The sequence below is a fragment of the Vollenhovia emeryi genome, unplaced genomic scaffold, assembly GCF_000949405.1.
Source record: "Vollenhovia emeryi isolate VEMERY1.0 unplaced genomic scaffold, V.emery_V1.0 DF939157.1, whole genome shotgun sequence".
Taxonomy (NCBI): domain Eukaryota; kingdom Metazoa; phylum Arthropoda; class Insecta; order Hymenoptera; family Formicidae; genus Vollenhovia; species Vollenhovia emeryi.
In genome coordinates this window covers 972,487-990,394 of record NW_011967209.1, presented here as the reverse complement: position 1 = coordinate 990,394, position 17,908 = coordinate 972,487, and the positions used below count along the sequence as shown (strand labels likewise).

The 17,908-nt window shown below is 40.3% G+C and overlaps 2 protein-coding genes across 3 annotated transcripts in view; one reads left to right on the top strand and one right to left on the bottom strand.

The window, feature by feature from the left end:
- LOC105564948 overlaps positions 1-2,895 on the bottom strand; it is a 5,706-nt gene extending 2,811 nt beyond the window's left edge. Inside the window, exons 1-3 of the mRNA XM_012017738.1 lie at positions 2,600-2,895; positions 2,327-2,356; positions 75-2,155 (exon numbers count right to left, since the gene is read on the bottom strand). Of these exons, the coding sequence (XP_011873128.1) occupies positions 75-2,155; positions 2,327-2,356; positions 2,600-2,677 (2,189 nt within the window). The 5' untranslated portion in view covers positions 2,678-2,895. The remainder of the gene's footprint in view (positions 1-74; positions 2,156-2,326; positions 2,357-2,599) is intronic.
- LOC105564949 (TWiK family of potassium channels protein 18) overlaps positions 1-14,949 on the top strand; it is a 230,124-nt gene extending 215,175 nt beyond the window's left edge. For both annotated transcript variants that reach the window (XM_012017739.1, XM_012017740.1), the window contains exons 7-9: positions 6,319-6,524; positions 6,969-7,257; positions 7,519-14,949. In XM_012017739.1, coding sequence (XP_011873129.1) covers positions 6,319-6,524; positions 6,969-7,257; positions 7,519-7,799 — 776 coding nt within the window. In that variant the 3' untranslated portion in view covers positions 7,800-14,949. The remainder of the gene's footprint in view (positions 1-6,318; positions 6,525-6,968; positions 7,258-7,518) is intronic.
- The last annotated feature ends 2,959 nt before the right edge of the window (positions 14,950-17,908 follow it).

The following is a 17,908-nucleotide window of genomic DNA, read 5'->3' as shown; positions in this document are numbered from 1 at the left end:
CGGAATTATATTCTTCGACAACACTCTCCTTTGTTGTGTACTGGGGCTGCTTGCGCGGTCTCTGTGGCGGACTATGAGTAATCACAGACGGAATATTAGGTACTGATGTTAACGAAGGTCTCATAGTTAAGGGTCGTTGTGTCGTATATTCTCGAGCAGGTACATCGGTGACGTGTGCTTCGGTGACACTTGCTTCACTGACTTTTGCTTCGGTGACCTTTGCCTCGGTGATTTGTGCCTTGGGGACTTGGTTTGTCGTAGTAGGACGTGCAGACTCGTAGACTGATACCACCTTTGCATCCGCAGATTCGATATATGTAGGAACACCCAAGTCATATTCGAAAGTTTCAACTTGCAATTCATCTTGCACCGCGGGACCGACTTTACTAACATATTTATCTATGTTCCATACGTACGGAACTCCGTTGAAGCCACTTGGCACATTGTTCGTATACGTACTATCTGTCTCGATTGCCACTGATACTGGCTTCTCCCGGTCTAGATAGAGATTTACATCTACTGGTTTTATGGAATACTGCGTAGGAAAGTTTTGCGGCTGGCGCTGAGGATGTGAAGTTGTCCTCAGCATATACGCTACGTTTTGAATTTTTGTTGTTAATGTCAAAGGTATGTTATTTTGTAATCTTTGCACCTGCTGGAACGTATCCATCAAGCACTGTTTAGGTATCGTGCACTTGTCTTTCTCCGTTGGTATCAAGGTGCTCAGGAGCACGGATATTTGTGGCTGTGCAATTAATTCGAGCTTTATCGAATCTACTGTTGACTGAAATACCGAATCGACATCAGGAGTATTTAGAGATTCCAAAAGTATCAGTACATCAACTTCAGGTGACACAAACGGTGTGAAAATTCTCGAATACTTTTTCATAATTAAAGCTGACAGCAGAGCCGCAGCCGGCTGTTGCAGCATGCGCGAATTAGTATTTGGGAAAATTGGAACGCGATTCGTAAGCCTCGTTAGGAACGCCATGAGAAGATCTAAGGGATCGCTGTAGGCAAATTTGTTGAATCCCTTGAGAATTTTATTCATGTCCTCGTTTCTATAATTGTGCATGAAGTACGTCAGTAAGCTATTTTTCATGCGAACCGCGTCTGAATCGAAATTTTGAGGAATAACTGCTGAGAGTAGCATTCCTATATCTATGTCTTTCTCAGTCAAATGACGCATGTACTTAAAGTTCGAATTAACGTAAGATGGAACTGTTACAACCTTCAAATGATGGTACACGTAAGCCGCGGCATCCTTTATGATCATTTGTACGTTTGAACTGAGAACCTTAGTAAGGGCAGAAAAGACAAGCGTATATGCGTCATTGCCCACGGGTTCCTTCCCGATCGAATCCCAATCCTTGTTATCGATGGCATTAATTTTGGTCAAATCGTACAGAAATCTGATATTTTCTTCCAATACGGGATCGTCGCTAGGATTTGGCAAGTTCATCAGTATCAAACCGAATAGCTCTTGCGACAAAGGGAGCTTCTTTGCTTGTAGATTGTAAATGAGCTTCACGAACACCGGACCGAGAGCTTTCTGGGTGATATTCGAGTATTTATCAGATCCTGTCGTTTCTTCGTTTTTAATTTTACCTTTCGACACCGTGTCTAAATCAATGTTGGCAAGATAATTGAACGTCTCATATTCCGTCGGCTTCAGTAACGCATTTAAATCGATTCTGTTCATTTCTATCTCATTGGCCAAATATTTCGCTGTGCATTGAATGTAAGATGGTAGATTCTTTGTCAACGACAACAATATGATACTTGTCTGCTGATTCTTATCGGAGGTGTCTAATTTAGATAAAATCGGCAATAAATTATACATATAAACCATCTTTTTCTTGAGGCACTCATAAAGCGTTTGCAAGGATGTGTACTGCTCTTCTGTCAATCCGCTTTCAAGACCGTGAAGCAAGTACGAGAAGATGTAGAGTATGTTATCACGGAATGTCACTGACAGTTCTAATTTCTCTATTACCATGTTCTTTCTGTTTTCGGTATTTGGAATACTTCGTTCATCTTTTAGGTACTGAACGTTTGAATATTGTTGAAACAGCATCGGGTTCAAAGATCTTCGTACGACGCCGAAGTCCGAAAGAGCATGTAGAACGTCATCATTCGGTTTGTGTCCAATTCCCTTCAATCAGAAATATCTTTTATCAAAACGAATTACAATATGTAATTCGTACAGAAGTTAATTGCATCTTAAGAAAATGTACATCACATCTTTGTCATCTCATCTCATTTTAAAATTATATCATTGTTATAAAGTTATATTATTTTGAAAGAGAGTTGCATTCTCACTTACACCTTTTTTTAATTTTGGACGATGCTTGCCCTGAAAGTAAAAGGAGTCAGACATCACTAAAAGTTATTTTATCTAACAAACTACAATAACTTATTTTTAAAAATCTAACAATTTTCCTCGCTTTAGCCATTTACACGAATTATTAACAAAATTATATAGCATGCGCATCTAATATAATATACGTATATAATTAACAACAGCCACCATATTGTTACCAGTATCACAATATATTTGTCGAAATGTTAACAGTCTGTGTCGACATAATAAACTTACTGCCGCAGCTGCACATCGCACGAATGCTGTTCCAGTTATGACAACGAGAATAATAGTTATTACATTTTTCACTATCATTTTGCAGAAAGTTATGGCCGAATCAAGCCAAATGGAAAATGTATACTCGATTGTTCTTTATACGTGTAAAACGTTTCACATCACACAATATTCTGTTAGATTTAAAAATCGCTGCGCCTCGCAGCGCACCACGAAGACTGAGATAAGCTTTAACGAGGGCGGCGCCTTTATATGGAACAACAATCGAATTGCCATGGTTAGAATTATGTAGGTGCGTGTACGCGACCGCCGGCTGAGAATGAGTAACTCAGCAAGCGCATGTTATTGCTAACTGATAATTAAATTTTACTGTTCCGTACGTCGGTGTTCCCCTCCCATCAGTCCGCATCGAGCGAGATGAGATACGGTCGTTTGATTTATTATTCTTGATATCATCTTTAAACGACCAGATGCTGTATTACTTTTATGTTACAAAGAGATTGTTCTAGCATCGAATATTTCTGTCATAGAATTTAATCCTCGGGCTCGGTCATTCGATTTTGTGGTACTTTTCTTTTTCAAAATTGAATCGCGGCATATCGTAACAGATGACATTTAATTATTAAATAATTAGGTACGCTGAGGAGCCGCATACTTTTTTTTACAGCGAACCGCACGTCGTCTTTGGCGTTGCATATAAAAAAAATATACCCATCCAATTCGACCTTTCGATAAATTAAAAATTAATCACTGTGTACGATTGCGCGCGAGAAACAATATAAATATCCCATGCGGGAAATATACACAGAATAAATACGAATGCTGGGAAAAAATACTGGATCATCTCGTTTGAAAAACCCGCTCATCAAAATATTCGCGTTTCGCGTACTTGCCACAGGTGCGTCGAATTTTCGTTGATTCCCACGTTTATTTCGCGGATTGTTTTCAATATCTTCTAGAAACGATTGCTCGCCCGTGCTATGATTTCACGCAAGAGCAACCGCACTAAAAATTTTCTATTAATAAAAATAATCTCGAGGCTAGAGAGAACCATTTTCCACACAGTTCTCCAAACAAATTTATATCAGACATTTATATTCACGTGTGCACACGTACACGTATACTTGCTCAGATGTATTTATATAACGCGTTAAATGAAATTCTTATTATCGCTTTGTGGTTGATTAGTCGGTATATCCAAATTAACAATCACCGCCGCAAGAGCTTATCGTTATTAGAAAACGCAATACCAACGGACGTTCATGTAAGTGCAACGTCTAACTCATAGTCTTATATTCACAAGTCATTTCATGTCTTTCGTAGACATGTATGTGCATACAGTTTAAACCAAGACGCTGCACTTGTAGTCGACAAAGCGCACTTCTGCGTGTATGAGAGAGAGAGAGAGATTGAGCGCAGTATATTTTTACTCGGCTGGCCAATAAAACCGAAGCTGACAATCTACTGTGTCCCCCTAACAAATGACAACAGATAACGGGCGACCGAAAGGGTCGCGCCGTCGTGAACGATAAGGTGGCGGGACATTGACGAATAGGCCTTGGCGATCGCTCCGCGGAGCTTCCGCGGCTGCAATTCCATCGGCGAGATGCAGCCGGCTGCCGCTATCATATACGTACCGGGGGCAATTCCGATAGGCGATCCATTATCTTAAGCGGCATCGGAGCAATCGATTCCGCGCATCTCGGTCGAGCGCTTTTTCAGGTCCCGGCCAGGACCTTCGCGCTCCGCGCCCACGGTTCTCTGCTCCACTCTCTTCCTCCATCGCCGTCCCTTTTATTCCATGGCGCGCGCGTAATTTTTTTGAATTGACTCGCGAAACGCGCGCGCAACTGCATATTGCGCTTCTGTGTTGCTTCCATCGCTCGCCCGTAAGGTCGGCCTGTCGGAATTGGGATTGAACGATGCGCAAATACGGCAGCTCCGCGCGAGAGAGCTAAAAGCTCGCGCGTTTTTGGAAAGGTATCGTTTTTCTCGCATTTCCGCGGAAGAATGAGCTTCTATTTATCCCGCGGAGATTAATGACGCTGTTTGTCGGCGATAAAATAGCCTCACAATACTTAACGTATTATTCTGTTTGGAAAAATGGGGATCGTGTATAATCAGGATTGTACGTAAAATATAGAGCTTTAAAGCTGCTGCTGCTGCTGCTGCTGCTGCTGCTGCTACTCCGCTTTCGCGAAACTTTCGCGTCATGCTAGTAAAATTAATTGATGTAAACAACTTAGAACATATGAACGTTAATATTTTATCAAAAGCTCTTGGCAATACAAGCGCGCATATGCACATGTACAATGAAATTTATTACTTGTATATATAACAAAAAATATTTCATAAGAGAAATACCTCGGGAAATATACCAAGTCTTATAATTATTAAATTGTACGTATCTCTCGCTACACGGATAGAGCTAATGGATATTTTACTTTTACAATGGATGGAATTAATGGATATTTATTATCGTATTTACTGTGATATACCACGATAGGTATAATTCACGATACATATTTTCATAGGTGCCGATATTTTTCATGACAGAAAGTGCATCATTCGTTTTAATAATTTGTTTCGTGAGAAATTTTCAATGATCAGCATCGTAAAAAATTTTGCGAGAAAATAACTGAGGTAATGCTAGATGTCAACAGTATTGGCATTTCTCTCTGGCAATATATTGTATAAATATCGCTGTTTATTCCTACAAACTTGTCGAGATAACGATTAGCTGTCACCAGATATAAATTTTACGTTATAAATCAACAACAGGAAAAATAGTCTTTTAATGCAGCCCGGCCTCCCTTCCTGCGTCGCAGCGATACGGGTCAAAATTTATTAAAGCTCCGTATCTTGATCAAACAACGCTCTTGATTGTTTTGCGAAATTGGAAAAAAAGCTCTAGTTAAGTTTTCCTCCGTAGATATTTTTATTCATCCGCGAATAGCAACGCGATTGGGCGCCGCCGCTGCACTATAAATTCCGCTGCTCGATTGCGAGAACCGCTTTTGGAGATTACGATTGATCGACGTTTGCCGAAACTTAAGCTTTTACGATACCGAAGAAATTCTGCGAATTTTTACGCTTTATGTTTCAACTTCTCGCGCCAGGGTTTACCGTTGACCTAGATATTGATTTCCCGAAACTTAATCAATTTTGATTCCCCGCGGGGGACATGAATTGTAATAAGAAAACTTGCGCCAGAATTATCCTGAGCAAAATCCCTGGGACAAACGGCAATAAATTTGATTTTTCATTCAAGACTTTAAACCCACTGACAGAAATGACTTCAAGCCCAGAAGGAAGTATTTTCCGCGTCGTATCGTCTGCAAACTCACCTTAGGCGCTTATGTACGTATACACACATACACATTGCATACACACACGTGTATGCATTATCCGCGCGCGTACACACATTTACACAAATCAATTTACCCGCGATCCCGTATTACGCAAAGTTTTTATTACCGCGGTGGTTAATTAGCGTAAGTAAACCACCGCGGATATTATCCCTTAAGTATCTCGAGAGGTAACATTGCGAGAAATTAACTGCCGCGGTTCTACCGCCGTCCCCCACTGTACCGTACAATGGAACAATTCTTCCCCATCGAAAGGAATATCGTTGCAATTTACCCGATGCTTCCCCATTGTCTCTCATTGACCTGGAGCTTGTTGACAAACTTAAATTTCTCCCCGCTATTCCGTGTTCGCAGGTTGCGGGAGCATCGCGCCCAAGTCCACTTGGGGCAAAATTGCTACGATGGGCTACGCCAGTCTCGGGATACCCCTGACCTTGGTCTACCTGTCTAGCGCGGGAGGTCTCCTGTCGAGATGCGCCAGAGGCGTCTTCACGCGCGCTCTTTGCTGCTGCCTTTGCTCGAATTGCGGCTACTGCTGCTACGACGAGAGGCGGATGCAGGTCAGCGACGGCGAGCCTAGCCCCGAAAATTTTGCCAACGTTAGCCGATGAAAAATTCAATCGCAGACTGCCAGCGATACGGTCTTTCTCTCCCGTCCAGCGAACCGGGTATACGTGACGGGAGATGCATGTGTCGCAACGGCTCGACATATGCATCGCCTGTTTCAGCAGGATACGCGTGTCCTGTACGATCGATAAGGATTAATCGCCACCGTAGTATTGATTGGTTATTGTTAGAGCGCCATTCAAATAAAATTGGATCAGCCTTCGAAACCCCCGGCACTCGAAACACACAAGAGTGTAAACGATGTTGGCGTTCACTCCAAAGTTGTTGCGATGCGAACACGAATGTAATTGGCACACGCGTAGAATGGCCATTCACGTGTGTTGACGCGCAGATATGAGCGGATTTTCCATTTTCGAGTATTTTTCTCGTGTGCGCAGGAGAAAGAGCGGCGGATGCGAAAGAAGCGGCAGCAGGAGGAGCTGGCGCAGCAGCAGCAGCAACAGCTACAGCTGCAGGAGCCCTTTTACGTGCGCGCGAATGCATCGACGTTCACCAGCACCGTGGAAATTAAGGCCAGCCCGAAGGACGAAGTTTCGAGCCTCGGTTCGGGCGACAGGCCGAATGTCACTATACTCGCGCCGATCAGTATCTGTCTTGGCGCGATGCTGTGCTACATTGTTGCCGGGGCATTCACCCTGCACAAATTGGACGGTTGGTCATTCGTAGGTAAGTCCCGTCCACGTCGGGGGGGAAAAAACCAATTGCATTCAGCGTTGCGTCACTCCTCGGCATGGATTCCAATAGTTTCCGGTATAAACATGTCTCGGTGAGCCTCAAAGCGCTTCGGAAAAATTAATGCGACCGTATTTTCCGCGGGCTCGTATCAGATTGGCATAAATTCCGCGACGTAATATACGCAGCGCAATATACGTAAAAACATGTAAAAGCCTGTACTCTCTGAAAGTTAACGGCTTCACCCACCTCTAGACGCGAGCTACTTCTGCTTCATGAGCCTGAGCACCATCGGCTTCGGCGACATGGTGCCCGGTTCTTATCCCCGCCACACCCTCGCCGGCTCGAGAAACGTGACGGTCTGGTTCTGCTCCTGCTACATAATGTCGGGAATGGCCCTGACGGCGATGTGCTTCAACATCCTCCACGACGAGATCGTCCATCGGCTGAGCCACCAGACGGACAAGCCGGAGCCGGTGAAGCCGAGCTCGTCCGTAGACGAGCTATCGACGGACCCGTTCGCGCTGACCTCGTGACAATTTCCGTCGGGCAATCTGTGCCACAGGAACGGCACCGACGAGAACACTATATGTGGCACGGAACCACCCACCAATATATTCGCCCACGAAAACGAGATCAACATCCTCAAGGACACCTTCAATCAGGTGGACGTCACCAGAGATTGCAAGCCGATCCTTAAACTCGAGGATCACGTCCCGCCGATCTCTGCCGTCTACATGCTGCCCAAGGTCGACGAGGAGGCCGAGGAGAATACGGAAATGTGAAACTTGGACGCGGACTTCCGGAGACTGACGGTCCGCCGGCCGGGTTCAATCAACTGGAGATTACCCAGCAGCGTTTTCACGGATCGTAACCCAGATGGATAGGTATATGTAACACGTTATGTATGCTAACTCGTGTTGTCAGATCGCGACGAGGAGACGTTTTCGTTGAGTCTATTATTAACGTTGAATTTACAGCTAAGAACTTTTATAATATCACGGAAAAACGGTGCCTGTAAAATTGCCCGTACATACTTCGTATGTTTGTTTTTCATCGGGAGTACATATATATATATATACACCGTTCTAAAATTTTCCAATGTAAATTTAGAAAGTTTCTAATCAGTAATTTTATTGAATCTACAAATATCATCTTTTTGCCGCGCGCAATTGTGTGAATGTTTTTCACGTTGCAACGTTTTTTCAACCAAATTTTTACATGTCTAAATTCAACGATTAATGACGGAATCGTCACTACGTATCCATTGGTGACAATGCTAACGAGCATAAACGGAGCGCTGTCTGGTACACGTTCGAAAAATTCAAAAATAAGTGCTTAAACCGTTGGCGCAAGAGTAGGACGTCCTCCTTGAAATCGACACAAGATGGATCTCTCACTTTCGCTCGAATATAATAAAGACTAATGGATAAGTTGACATAAAAATTAAAGTTCTAAAATTTCAAATTTTTTTTATCGCTCCAATCACTTAGCTCTGTTATTTCTTTCATCTTGAAACCTGCACCACGATCACAATTGAAATAAAATCGCGATAACGCGGTATAATATTGTTACTTGGTATTTTTTGTATAAAAGTGACTGCTTGTACAAAATTTAAAAGTAATATATTTATAATTACACGTGTTTCGATAAATATAGTACACTATATATAGTTCTAAGTAAGAAACGCCAAGATACGCGAAGTCTCTCGAATATCGTAGGAATTTCTTGAACTTCCACCAGACGTTGCCAGGTTAATTTTGAAGTGTCTTTAATAAATGTTTGCTGGATATTGCTGGAATATGAAGTTACCTCTTTCACGAAAACAGGATGTACGTACCGAAAGGATAAATGCAAATGGCGTTGCCAAAGTTTACTTTATGCTGATTAAGAGAACGAATTATTATTAAAGATATGAAGCGTACCGAGATACAGATGTGCCATCTAAAGTGAAGCTGCTCGTAAGTGCAGCCGCTTTTCGTCGCGTAGCTTAAAGTAATGCGGATTAATTGAAGAAATCACGAAGAGTATAAAATTTCAAGAGCTGAAGCCATGAGTAATTATCCATTACGACTCAGACGTACCGACATTAACGACAGGAAATTACGTTTACGTCGTCGATAAAATGAATGGAGCAAATGACCGGCATAAAATAATTTCCCAAGGGGCAATGGTGCATTTCATTCGCGGCCGGTATGCTGTTCGTGCGCGGAAATGTTGAAACTCCTCTTTTATTTCCCTATCTTCTTTATTCGCGTCACGTACCGCTGCTGTTTCCTAAGAAAGCCGTGGAATCGACTGAAAAATTGATATTTCTCCAATATAAATAACGCCTTAAAAAACGCGGTGTCTTGACGAATGCTTTAGGTGCTCGACGCAAAAAAAGCCACGCGCTAAGATAAAATTCCGAAAATAACTCCACATAAATATAAATAAAAAACACGCGTACGCCAAAAACGTGCGTACGTGTATCTCTGACCGTAAACTTTGAAGATCCGTCAGATCTTCCCTCGAGAGTCGATACAGTTGTTGCGGGAAATACTTTCACCATTTCGCTTTACGATCCATTTTCGAGAAAGTCCGATTCATAATGAAACAGCAGATCCGGCAACAATTTTCCGCAAAAAAAAGTTTCTTTCATGAAATTTGCAATAATGTCGGGCTTGCGCTTGACATCGATCCCTCAGCGATCGTCACACGAGCGAGATCGATCTGGAATGTATTCCCGCGGATCCGAGTGCGCGACTCGTCCGTTTAATATTCAATGAGATTTCGAGGACGTCCTGACTTGCGAACGGGGACCGACTTAACGTTTCTACACGCCTACTTAGATAGGGACATGTAAGGATTTTTTATATTTCCGTACTTAAGCGTTCGCACCAAGTAAACGCGTTCTTGTCTGTAACATAACTAAGCTATCGATCCTCGCGTCTAGCTACGGACAGATTGAGGGTGCACACGTACACGGTTACTCGCACACGTGCCCGTTTGTCGATCGATCTGTCACTTTTCCTACGTCCTCGCGATTCTACCGAACTGTAATTTCAATCACACTGCCGTACGTGGAAAGCTGCGAAGATAGCAACCCGATTGTCGTTGAACAAAGAAATTTCGTTCCCCGAGAATGGCGCGAGAGCGACGTCTGAGACGCGGGAATCGTTTAAAGGACATTGACTGTTGGAACGCGCGAAAAGGAACCGCGGAATACTCTGATTGGTGACTCTCGGCGGGCGGAGGAAACGAAAATGGTTTGTTCAGCGGTAATTGCAGCGGGTCTTGTAATATTGTATTAGCAACGTGTTGTTTGTTGCACTGCCATCGGCTGGACGCTGGAATCAAATGGATGAATGAAATCAAATTCTGTGCTCAAGAACAATAACTAAGGTACTTACGGATAGGCATTAATCCCTAAGGATAATTGCGTTTAGGACGACTATCTCCGTTCTTTCATATTGATACTCGACTAGTCTACGAGAAAAGTGCGTAAACGAAGCGTAACTGTGAATTAGCGGTAAATGATTATTTTCGTTGCGTGTTCGGGGCAACCTCTGTGCGTGGCGAATATTACGCCGCCACCTATGCTGCCCGCATTAAATATTCTTTACATATCTTTACGCGGATATAGATCATATAATTTAAAATCTAATATAAAGCTAGAGTAAAATATACGTTAAATTCGAAACTTGTACTTTTTTACACTAGGTGAGTTTCCTTTTGCGAGTACGATGTAAAAACTGCGCCCGGCCTGACGCGGAACCCTTGTCACGCACGACGCAGAGGAACGAAATGGTCCCGGAGCGATTTGAAAAGTGTCCCTTCTTCTGTTTCCTGTAACATATCATACGGTATAAGGGATTTTGTCGGCCGTTCTCTTCTCCTCTCGTGCGATCGTACGTACGTACATACGTCACCGCGATATTAAAAGCGCCGAGCGAATCGCTGAGAAGGCTGTAGGACCCCGCCGTGCAAGTTGCAGGCGAGAGAATTTCGTACGGTGTCTAATGACAATCGATACTGGCTTGAGCAGTTGCTAGAGTTATCGTTATCACTCCGTCGGTGATTCGATGGAGGGTCGTGGCCGGCAGCCAAGACAAACTTTACTTTGGTGCTCGTACCAAGCCATCCAGCCATCGATCCAACCTACCCGCCCGTACAAACTTCCTCACACTCGAGTTCGAGTCGAAGCGCGGGCGCTTGCTCCAAGCTGGCGCTACGGCGATTTGTTGCGAGAATCTATTTACAACTTTCCATATACGTCCCCGTGTACGCGAGGAATCGTGCAATAACCGCCGGCGTGTCACGATTGCGAATGCCGCAGGAAATGCTTAAAAGTTGACCGCCGCATTCCTTGGTTAAAGATAGGCTGCCGCGGAGAGAGAAGGAAAAAAAGAACAAAGACGGAACGGATATCTCGCGCGATCGATATTTTGCACAACGCTCTCTCTGATTAAAGTTTTATTAATCGATATTCTTGCATGGCACTTAGGACTCACGGTTTCCTTTTAGTCGCGCTATTTTAGATCACTTTTAATTCTTTCACGAAGTTTCCTCTCGAGATAATAGACTCATTTACAAGGTGAACTTGTGAAGCGAATTAAAGTTTGACGTAACTTTTCACGCGGATATTGAATTCGTTAAATGTAAGTGAATTTGGCTACATCGGGGTACAACGTATATATCGCATCGTATCATCACTTTGCCCGAGATGAGAAAGAAAGTTGGAAACAGTAAAGCAAAAAAAACTGTGGTAGCAATCTTGCGTCCATCACTTGAAAATTTTTTAATTGATATCAGTTGATTATCTCTTCGGTGATTTTATATCAGAGAGATTTCTCTCTTCAGAGACTCCTCTCTTTATCTCTTCAGCGAGATTTTACTTAGAGAGATGAGATACTCTATACATATTATTATATTTTGCAGGATTTCTATACATTATCTCAACAAACAAGAATGTTGGAAATATGAGAGAGACCTTTCTAGTTCTGTGTTTCTGTTCTCCTGTTTATTCGTTTTTTTTTTATCATTTCTCTTTTTTTGTAGCCTCATGCATAACGAATTATGAGATGAGAGAATGCTTACGAGCATTGAAGCGAAAGAAAGCGCCCTTATTTTCCTGGATTAGCATAATTACCATTACGATATATAGCAGATTGTGGCTAGCAATTTTTTACCATCCATATACAACGCCGCCTATGAGTCCAGGACGAGGTCCCAATGCGGCAAAAGTCCAGGCCGGCTTCTCTCCTTTCACAGGATTTTCTTTCCTATGTAGCTCCTCATCTTTCGCCCTTACGTTCCGGTTTCCTCTGTCGTACTCCAGGGAAATATAACCGAGTTCAAAGCTCTCGATGGTCGACACGAAACTTTAGCGCGACAATTTTGCACGAGAAATATCCAATGAAAGTCAAACGCCACGGGATTCAGCCTCATCGGTGCGTTTCAACCTTGGGGGGGAAAAAATGGGGAAGAAAGCAAAGCCAGCCCGACCTTCCAACGGCCGACTTAATGGAATTAATGGTTTTCTGCTGTCGCCTTACATATTCATTCTGCGAGCGAATCAGCCTGTGAGCCGGTCGAGTTTTCGAAAACTTCAGAAAGTCGAATCTATGTCTCTTGATACTCAATTGCGCTTCTACCGAGGGCAATTAGTGTTCCTGCTACTTCTGGCAACTATCATTTTATAGAACCCGAGTAAAGTGCTGCTAAATTAAAGCAAACTCACTTCGCACAAAGTTAGCAATATTTGATCAATGTGTTTATTTCTAGTTTATTCAGTTTTCGGCTTGCTCTACTTTGTTCCCATAACTCGGACATCTTCAAGGAAGGTTTTAATGGTATTTCTTCATGAAAATAAAATAATTACTTATGTATTTCGGTTGAAGGCAGACATTAAAATAGGTGTATGCTGTCCGGAGGAATCATTATCGTTACTACTGAAGCGAAACGTTGAAGAGAAATTGCAGGAGAGGAAATCTCGGAAGAGATATCCGAGAAGTGAAATCTCATTTATAAATATCTGAGTTGCAACAATATCCTCGCGATAATTCAATTTTCGTAATTAATGTAACGAGATTTGCTTCTGCCGTCCTTCCATTGTATATTGCAAGTCTTACAAAAATGTGCCGTGTCTCAGTAATGTAATATTTTAGCACAAATTGGTATCAAATGCAATCAAGCGCATTTCATGTAACACTGATCCATATTTCTGATATATTTTCGTCCGATCTCATTATAACAAATTTATGATTGTTTAAAGTAAAATAAAAAGTACATTTTTTTCATTCACACCTTCAATCGTACTAATTTTCGATAGGATAACGCATAACTTAGTCGAACCTGGCAAGCCTTTGTTCATAAAAGTGAGTATATCAGTACATACCGACGACGTTGATGAAATATTACTTGTACATAGCATTACTATGTGACTGTACGATAATATTATATATTAGTATTTATTGTTAGAATGTCAAGTCCAGTTATTTCGAGTCGTATTCGTCATGACTCGCTTATCGATCGCTTTTACTGACGCTCACGGTTGTAAATACGATATTGTCCTAGAGTGTAATAGACGTGAATGTGGAAAAATCCTGGTAGATCTTGTTATTGAACAACAAGAAAGAACTTGGAAAATTTTCTATTGACGTAATACCGATTGATATTAATTGATTTATTTTGCCAACGTGGGAGGGAACTAAATGTTGCAAATGTCCGTGTTGGATTTAGATTAATTTTACCCAACTGATTCTATCGTTAATAGAACTTAGGGGATATTCATTTTCACCGTTACTTTATATTGAAGATGTACGTAACAGAACTTTATATAAGATACACTTTCATTTTTCACATAGAGCATACGCACGTCAGAAAGCAAAGTGGTCGAGTTTGTCTAAAGATATTGCGATAAATAATCGTTTTCTTCGGAAAGTAAACGGTGATATCTGATTTACAAGTTAAGCTTTAAATGGTTAAATATTATAATTTCGAAATTTCTAAACTATTGTTAGAGATTCTGGCAGAGAGAAATATAAGATGTTTGCTAAGTAACGTACAATGCGACAGTAATCCTTTCCATGCTCCGCTCATAAATCATCTCAATAATTCTTTGCGCGAGCAGAGGAAATCTTAATAAATGTCTGATTCTCTAAACTTCGCGCGCGTCGTCGATCAAAACAAAGTTTTCTATACGCTTATAGCAACCTGCTGTGTCCGCGAATTAATCATAGTTAAAGTTTTCCGAGGTTCGCTTATGAACTCATTTTTTCCCGGCGATCATGCATTCCCAGAAGATACACAAACATCTGGAGCTAAGTTTCAGATTTCCGTCTTAATAAGGTTCGACGGTGCTAGGAATAACGCAGAATTTTTTTTTTGCCGCGTTAAAATCCGTTCAAAGGAATCGATTATTTAGAAAATATCCGAGATGCAGGGAGATGACGTCACAGAAAGGCACATAGAGGCGTACACACACGGCGGACATACTATCTCTCAGATTCCACGTTGTATACCGAAACTAAGGTCTTATATTGTATTCTGTAAATAGTTACGGAGGCGAACAAGGTGCGGAGTATTGGCCGACGAAATTGTAAAATACAAAGCGAACGATTTGCTGGATATTGTACGTCTGTATAATCATTTGTCAAGCAATGTATCCTACGATAGGAGATAATAAAGAAGACTTATCAAAAATCTCAGGGAGTCCTTATCCTGAATCTTAGTGTCCTTTTCCGTACGACATATATATATATATATATTTTTTTTACCCAGCGAACGCCAAAGTTTGCTTTAACACGCATGTGTTATATTACATTTATATTGATGTTATGTAACTGTCACTTTGGTGTTTGCTGAGTGGTATCTCTCTTATGTACAATATATATATGCAAACGTCAGTCACACGTAGACCTTCTTTGGAATGCTAACTTCCATTAGCTCTTAACTTCTGCTGGTACACATATGTATGTATTGGCCATGACGAAAATTTGTTTGATTGATTTTTATGTTGTATGTAAGAATAAACCATTCAACCTTTTGATCTTCGGCAATATTATACGTCGGCGTAACGATCTGTGTCTAATCGTTAATCTTTATTCGTTCCATTCGTTCACTCGCACATACCTTATCTTACCACCAATACCGCTACCAACTCCTGTCGGAAATATAAAGACTAAGAAATGAAAACTTTAATTGTTCTCCGGTTGGAAAAAAAAGGAGTATCGTAGGAAAGTTTGAAGAGCAAAGAATCTAAAGATACAGATTTTTAAATATTGATTATCGACCACTTTAAACATAAAAATTGAGAACTTTGTTACGCATATTTATGACCACGTTATGCTTTGTTAAAATATACGAAAAATATTATTTATCTTAACCACAAAGGCGATTTCTCCGGGTGATACATCTCGCTCGCGATCACAATTTACAGTGCAGGCGGTACTGAATTTATAAAGCCAATACGCTGCCGATCCTATCGATCCAGTGTTACAACGGGATTGAACACGATTTCCATCTTTTATCGCCGTAATTCTGCATAATTCGATATGAGGCCTAATCATGCGATAAATACTAATGCCGCTCAGAGTAATTAAGAATCAACGATATAACGGCAATAGAAATGTCCCTGTCGGTGAGAGATACCGTGTAACAATAATGCGTATATCGTGATTAATGGGTGAGATATGTCGACACGGTAAATTAAATTACCGCATTCAAGAAGCAGAAGCGATTTCGTAATTAGCAATAAAGCTTTCTAATTAAACCGTCAAACCACACTGTGATCTATTAATAAAAATGAAAAAAAAGGAGTTACATAAGAGCATAAGCAAGTATAAAGAATATACATATATGCTTGGTTAATTAAAAATAAAAAGGATAACGAAGAAGAGATAATAATTCTGCTTAGTTTGAATAGTGCCAGTAAATTTGCTTACAATATTCATTTATTATATTGTCGTCGACAATTGTATTAAAGAATATGCGTTATTTAGAGAAAAGAGTCCTTTATTATGAGATAAGCTCCTAATAAGATATAGCGGAGTTTTTGCTAAATTGACAGGCGTCATCTGTTGGTTCCACCGTGAATTTATTGCCCCTAGAGTAAAATCTGCTTAGTGGAAAATTAATTGTTAGATCGTGTAATCATTGCGAAAAAAGATTTGCGATCGAATTTGGACGTTGAAAGCCTATATCTCACGTTAGAATTCTATCACAATAGAGGACTTTCCTCTACTAATCTTTAAAGTTTACTTGTATATTTGGAATGTTCTCTTTTCCAATTAATTATAAGATATTTGTCCGCAGTATAAAAGGCGTACATTAATATCTGTGTAGAGACAAAAAGCACATTAATTATCGTACTGTTCACGAATATCGGAGTCTGATGTTAATTTATGGGAAGACGTCTGAATTTCGCATCGCGTGATCATCTCCATTCCGCCGTCTCGTCTCAATAGCACAATAGATAAATCTGGATGATAGCATCGAAGCAATACAAACCTGGACGTAACATCAGCCCGCGCGCATATTCTGGATGCCAATAAGTAAACAAACCGCGGCGCGAAATGGAATCGAAATCGGGCCATAAATCTCGAATGTAACCGTGCGAAATTGCCGAGAAGGCAAAGATACATAACCGTCGATCCTCTTCCATTTCTATCCTTTACCCCTTTTTTCACGCCAGACAGATTCTCTTGCGCATAAGCGATATGAGTTTCTTTCTCTTTCTTTCTTTTATAAACTAAGGGTGCATAAATACTTTTTTTCATTCGTCACAACTTCCGAAAGAAGAAAACACTTTACATTTACTATATGTATAAATTCTTCTGTGCAGTATTTCTTGTTTTCTGTAAAATTATTGCAATTGTATGTATATACATTGTATTGTATGTAATATTGTACATTTTATAAAAGAAATAATTACATTATAGACTACAATGCAGATTTCGAAAATACTTACTTTAATTGGTTTCTCAGTAATTAAATTTTGCCATTAAATTTATAGTTTTTAGCAATTAGTTTTTAGTAATTAAAATAGCGATTAAATGTTTAATAGTAAAAATTAACAATATGCCATTTTTTATTACCCATTGTGTAGATTAAAATATAATTTTGCAATTAGTGTTTTAAGTAGTATAAAACATTAAAGTCGTATTTTATATGTATATCCTCTTATTTAAATACTAGAGACAGATTTCCAATTTTAATTATAAATTAAAAATATAGAGATTAAAATATAATACACTGTATTTTTTATATATTTACGTTTCTCTTTTGAGAGACTATTTCGTGCTTACATTTCTATACTTCAAACAATAAAACGTTTAAATTGTATTTTACATTTTTTCACTTTCATTCAAATTGTATCTTAAACTATAAATTTAAAAATACAAAGAATAATAAATATACCTCATTTGTCTTTTATACCGTACATTTCTCTTTTTGAGAGATTATTTCATAATTGTTAAAATTATGAAGTTGAGAGAAATCATAGTTAAAAATAACATTTAAAAATACAATTTTCTCTTCTAAACCTTTGACCTTATTTTTTATGTTGTACTTTTCGACAAGATCATATAATTCACAATTATGTATAATTATACAATAAAAGGAGGCGTCCACCTTACAATGCTGGTGCAATTCGTATCCAATC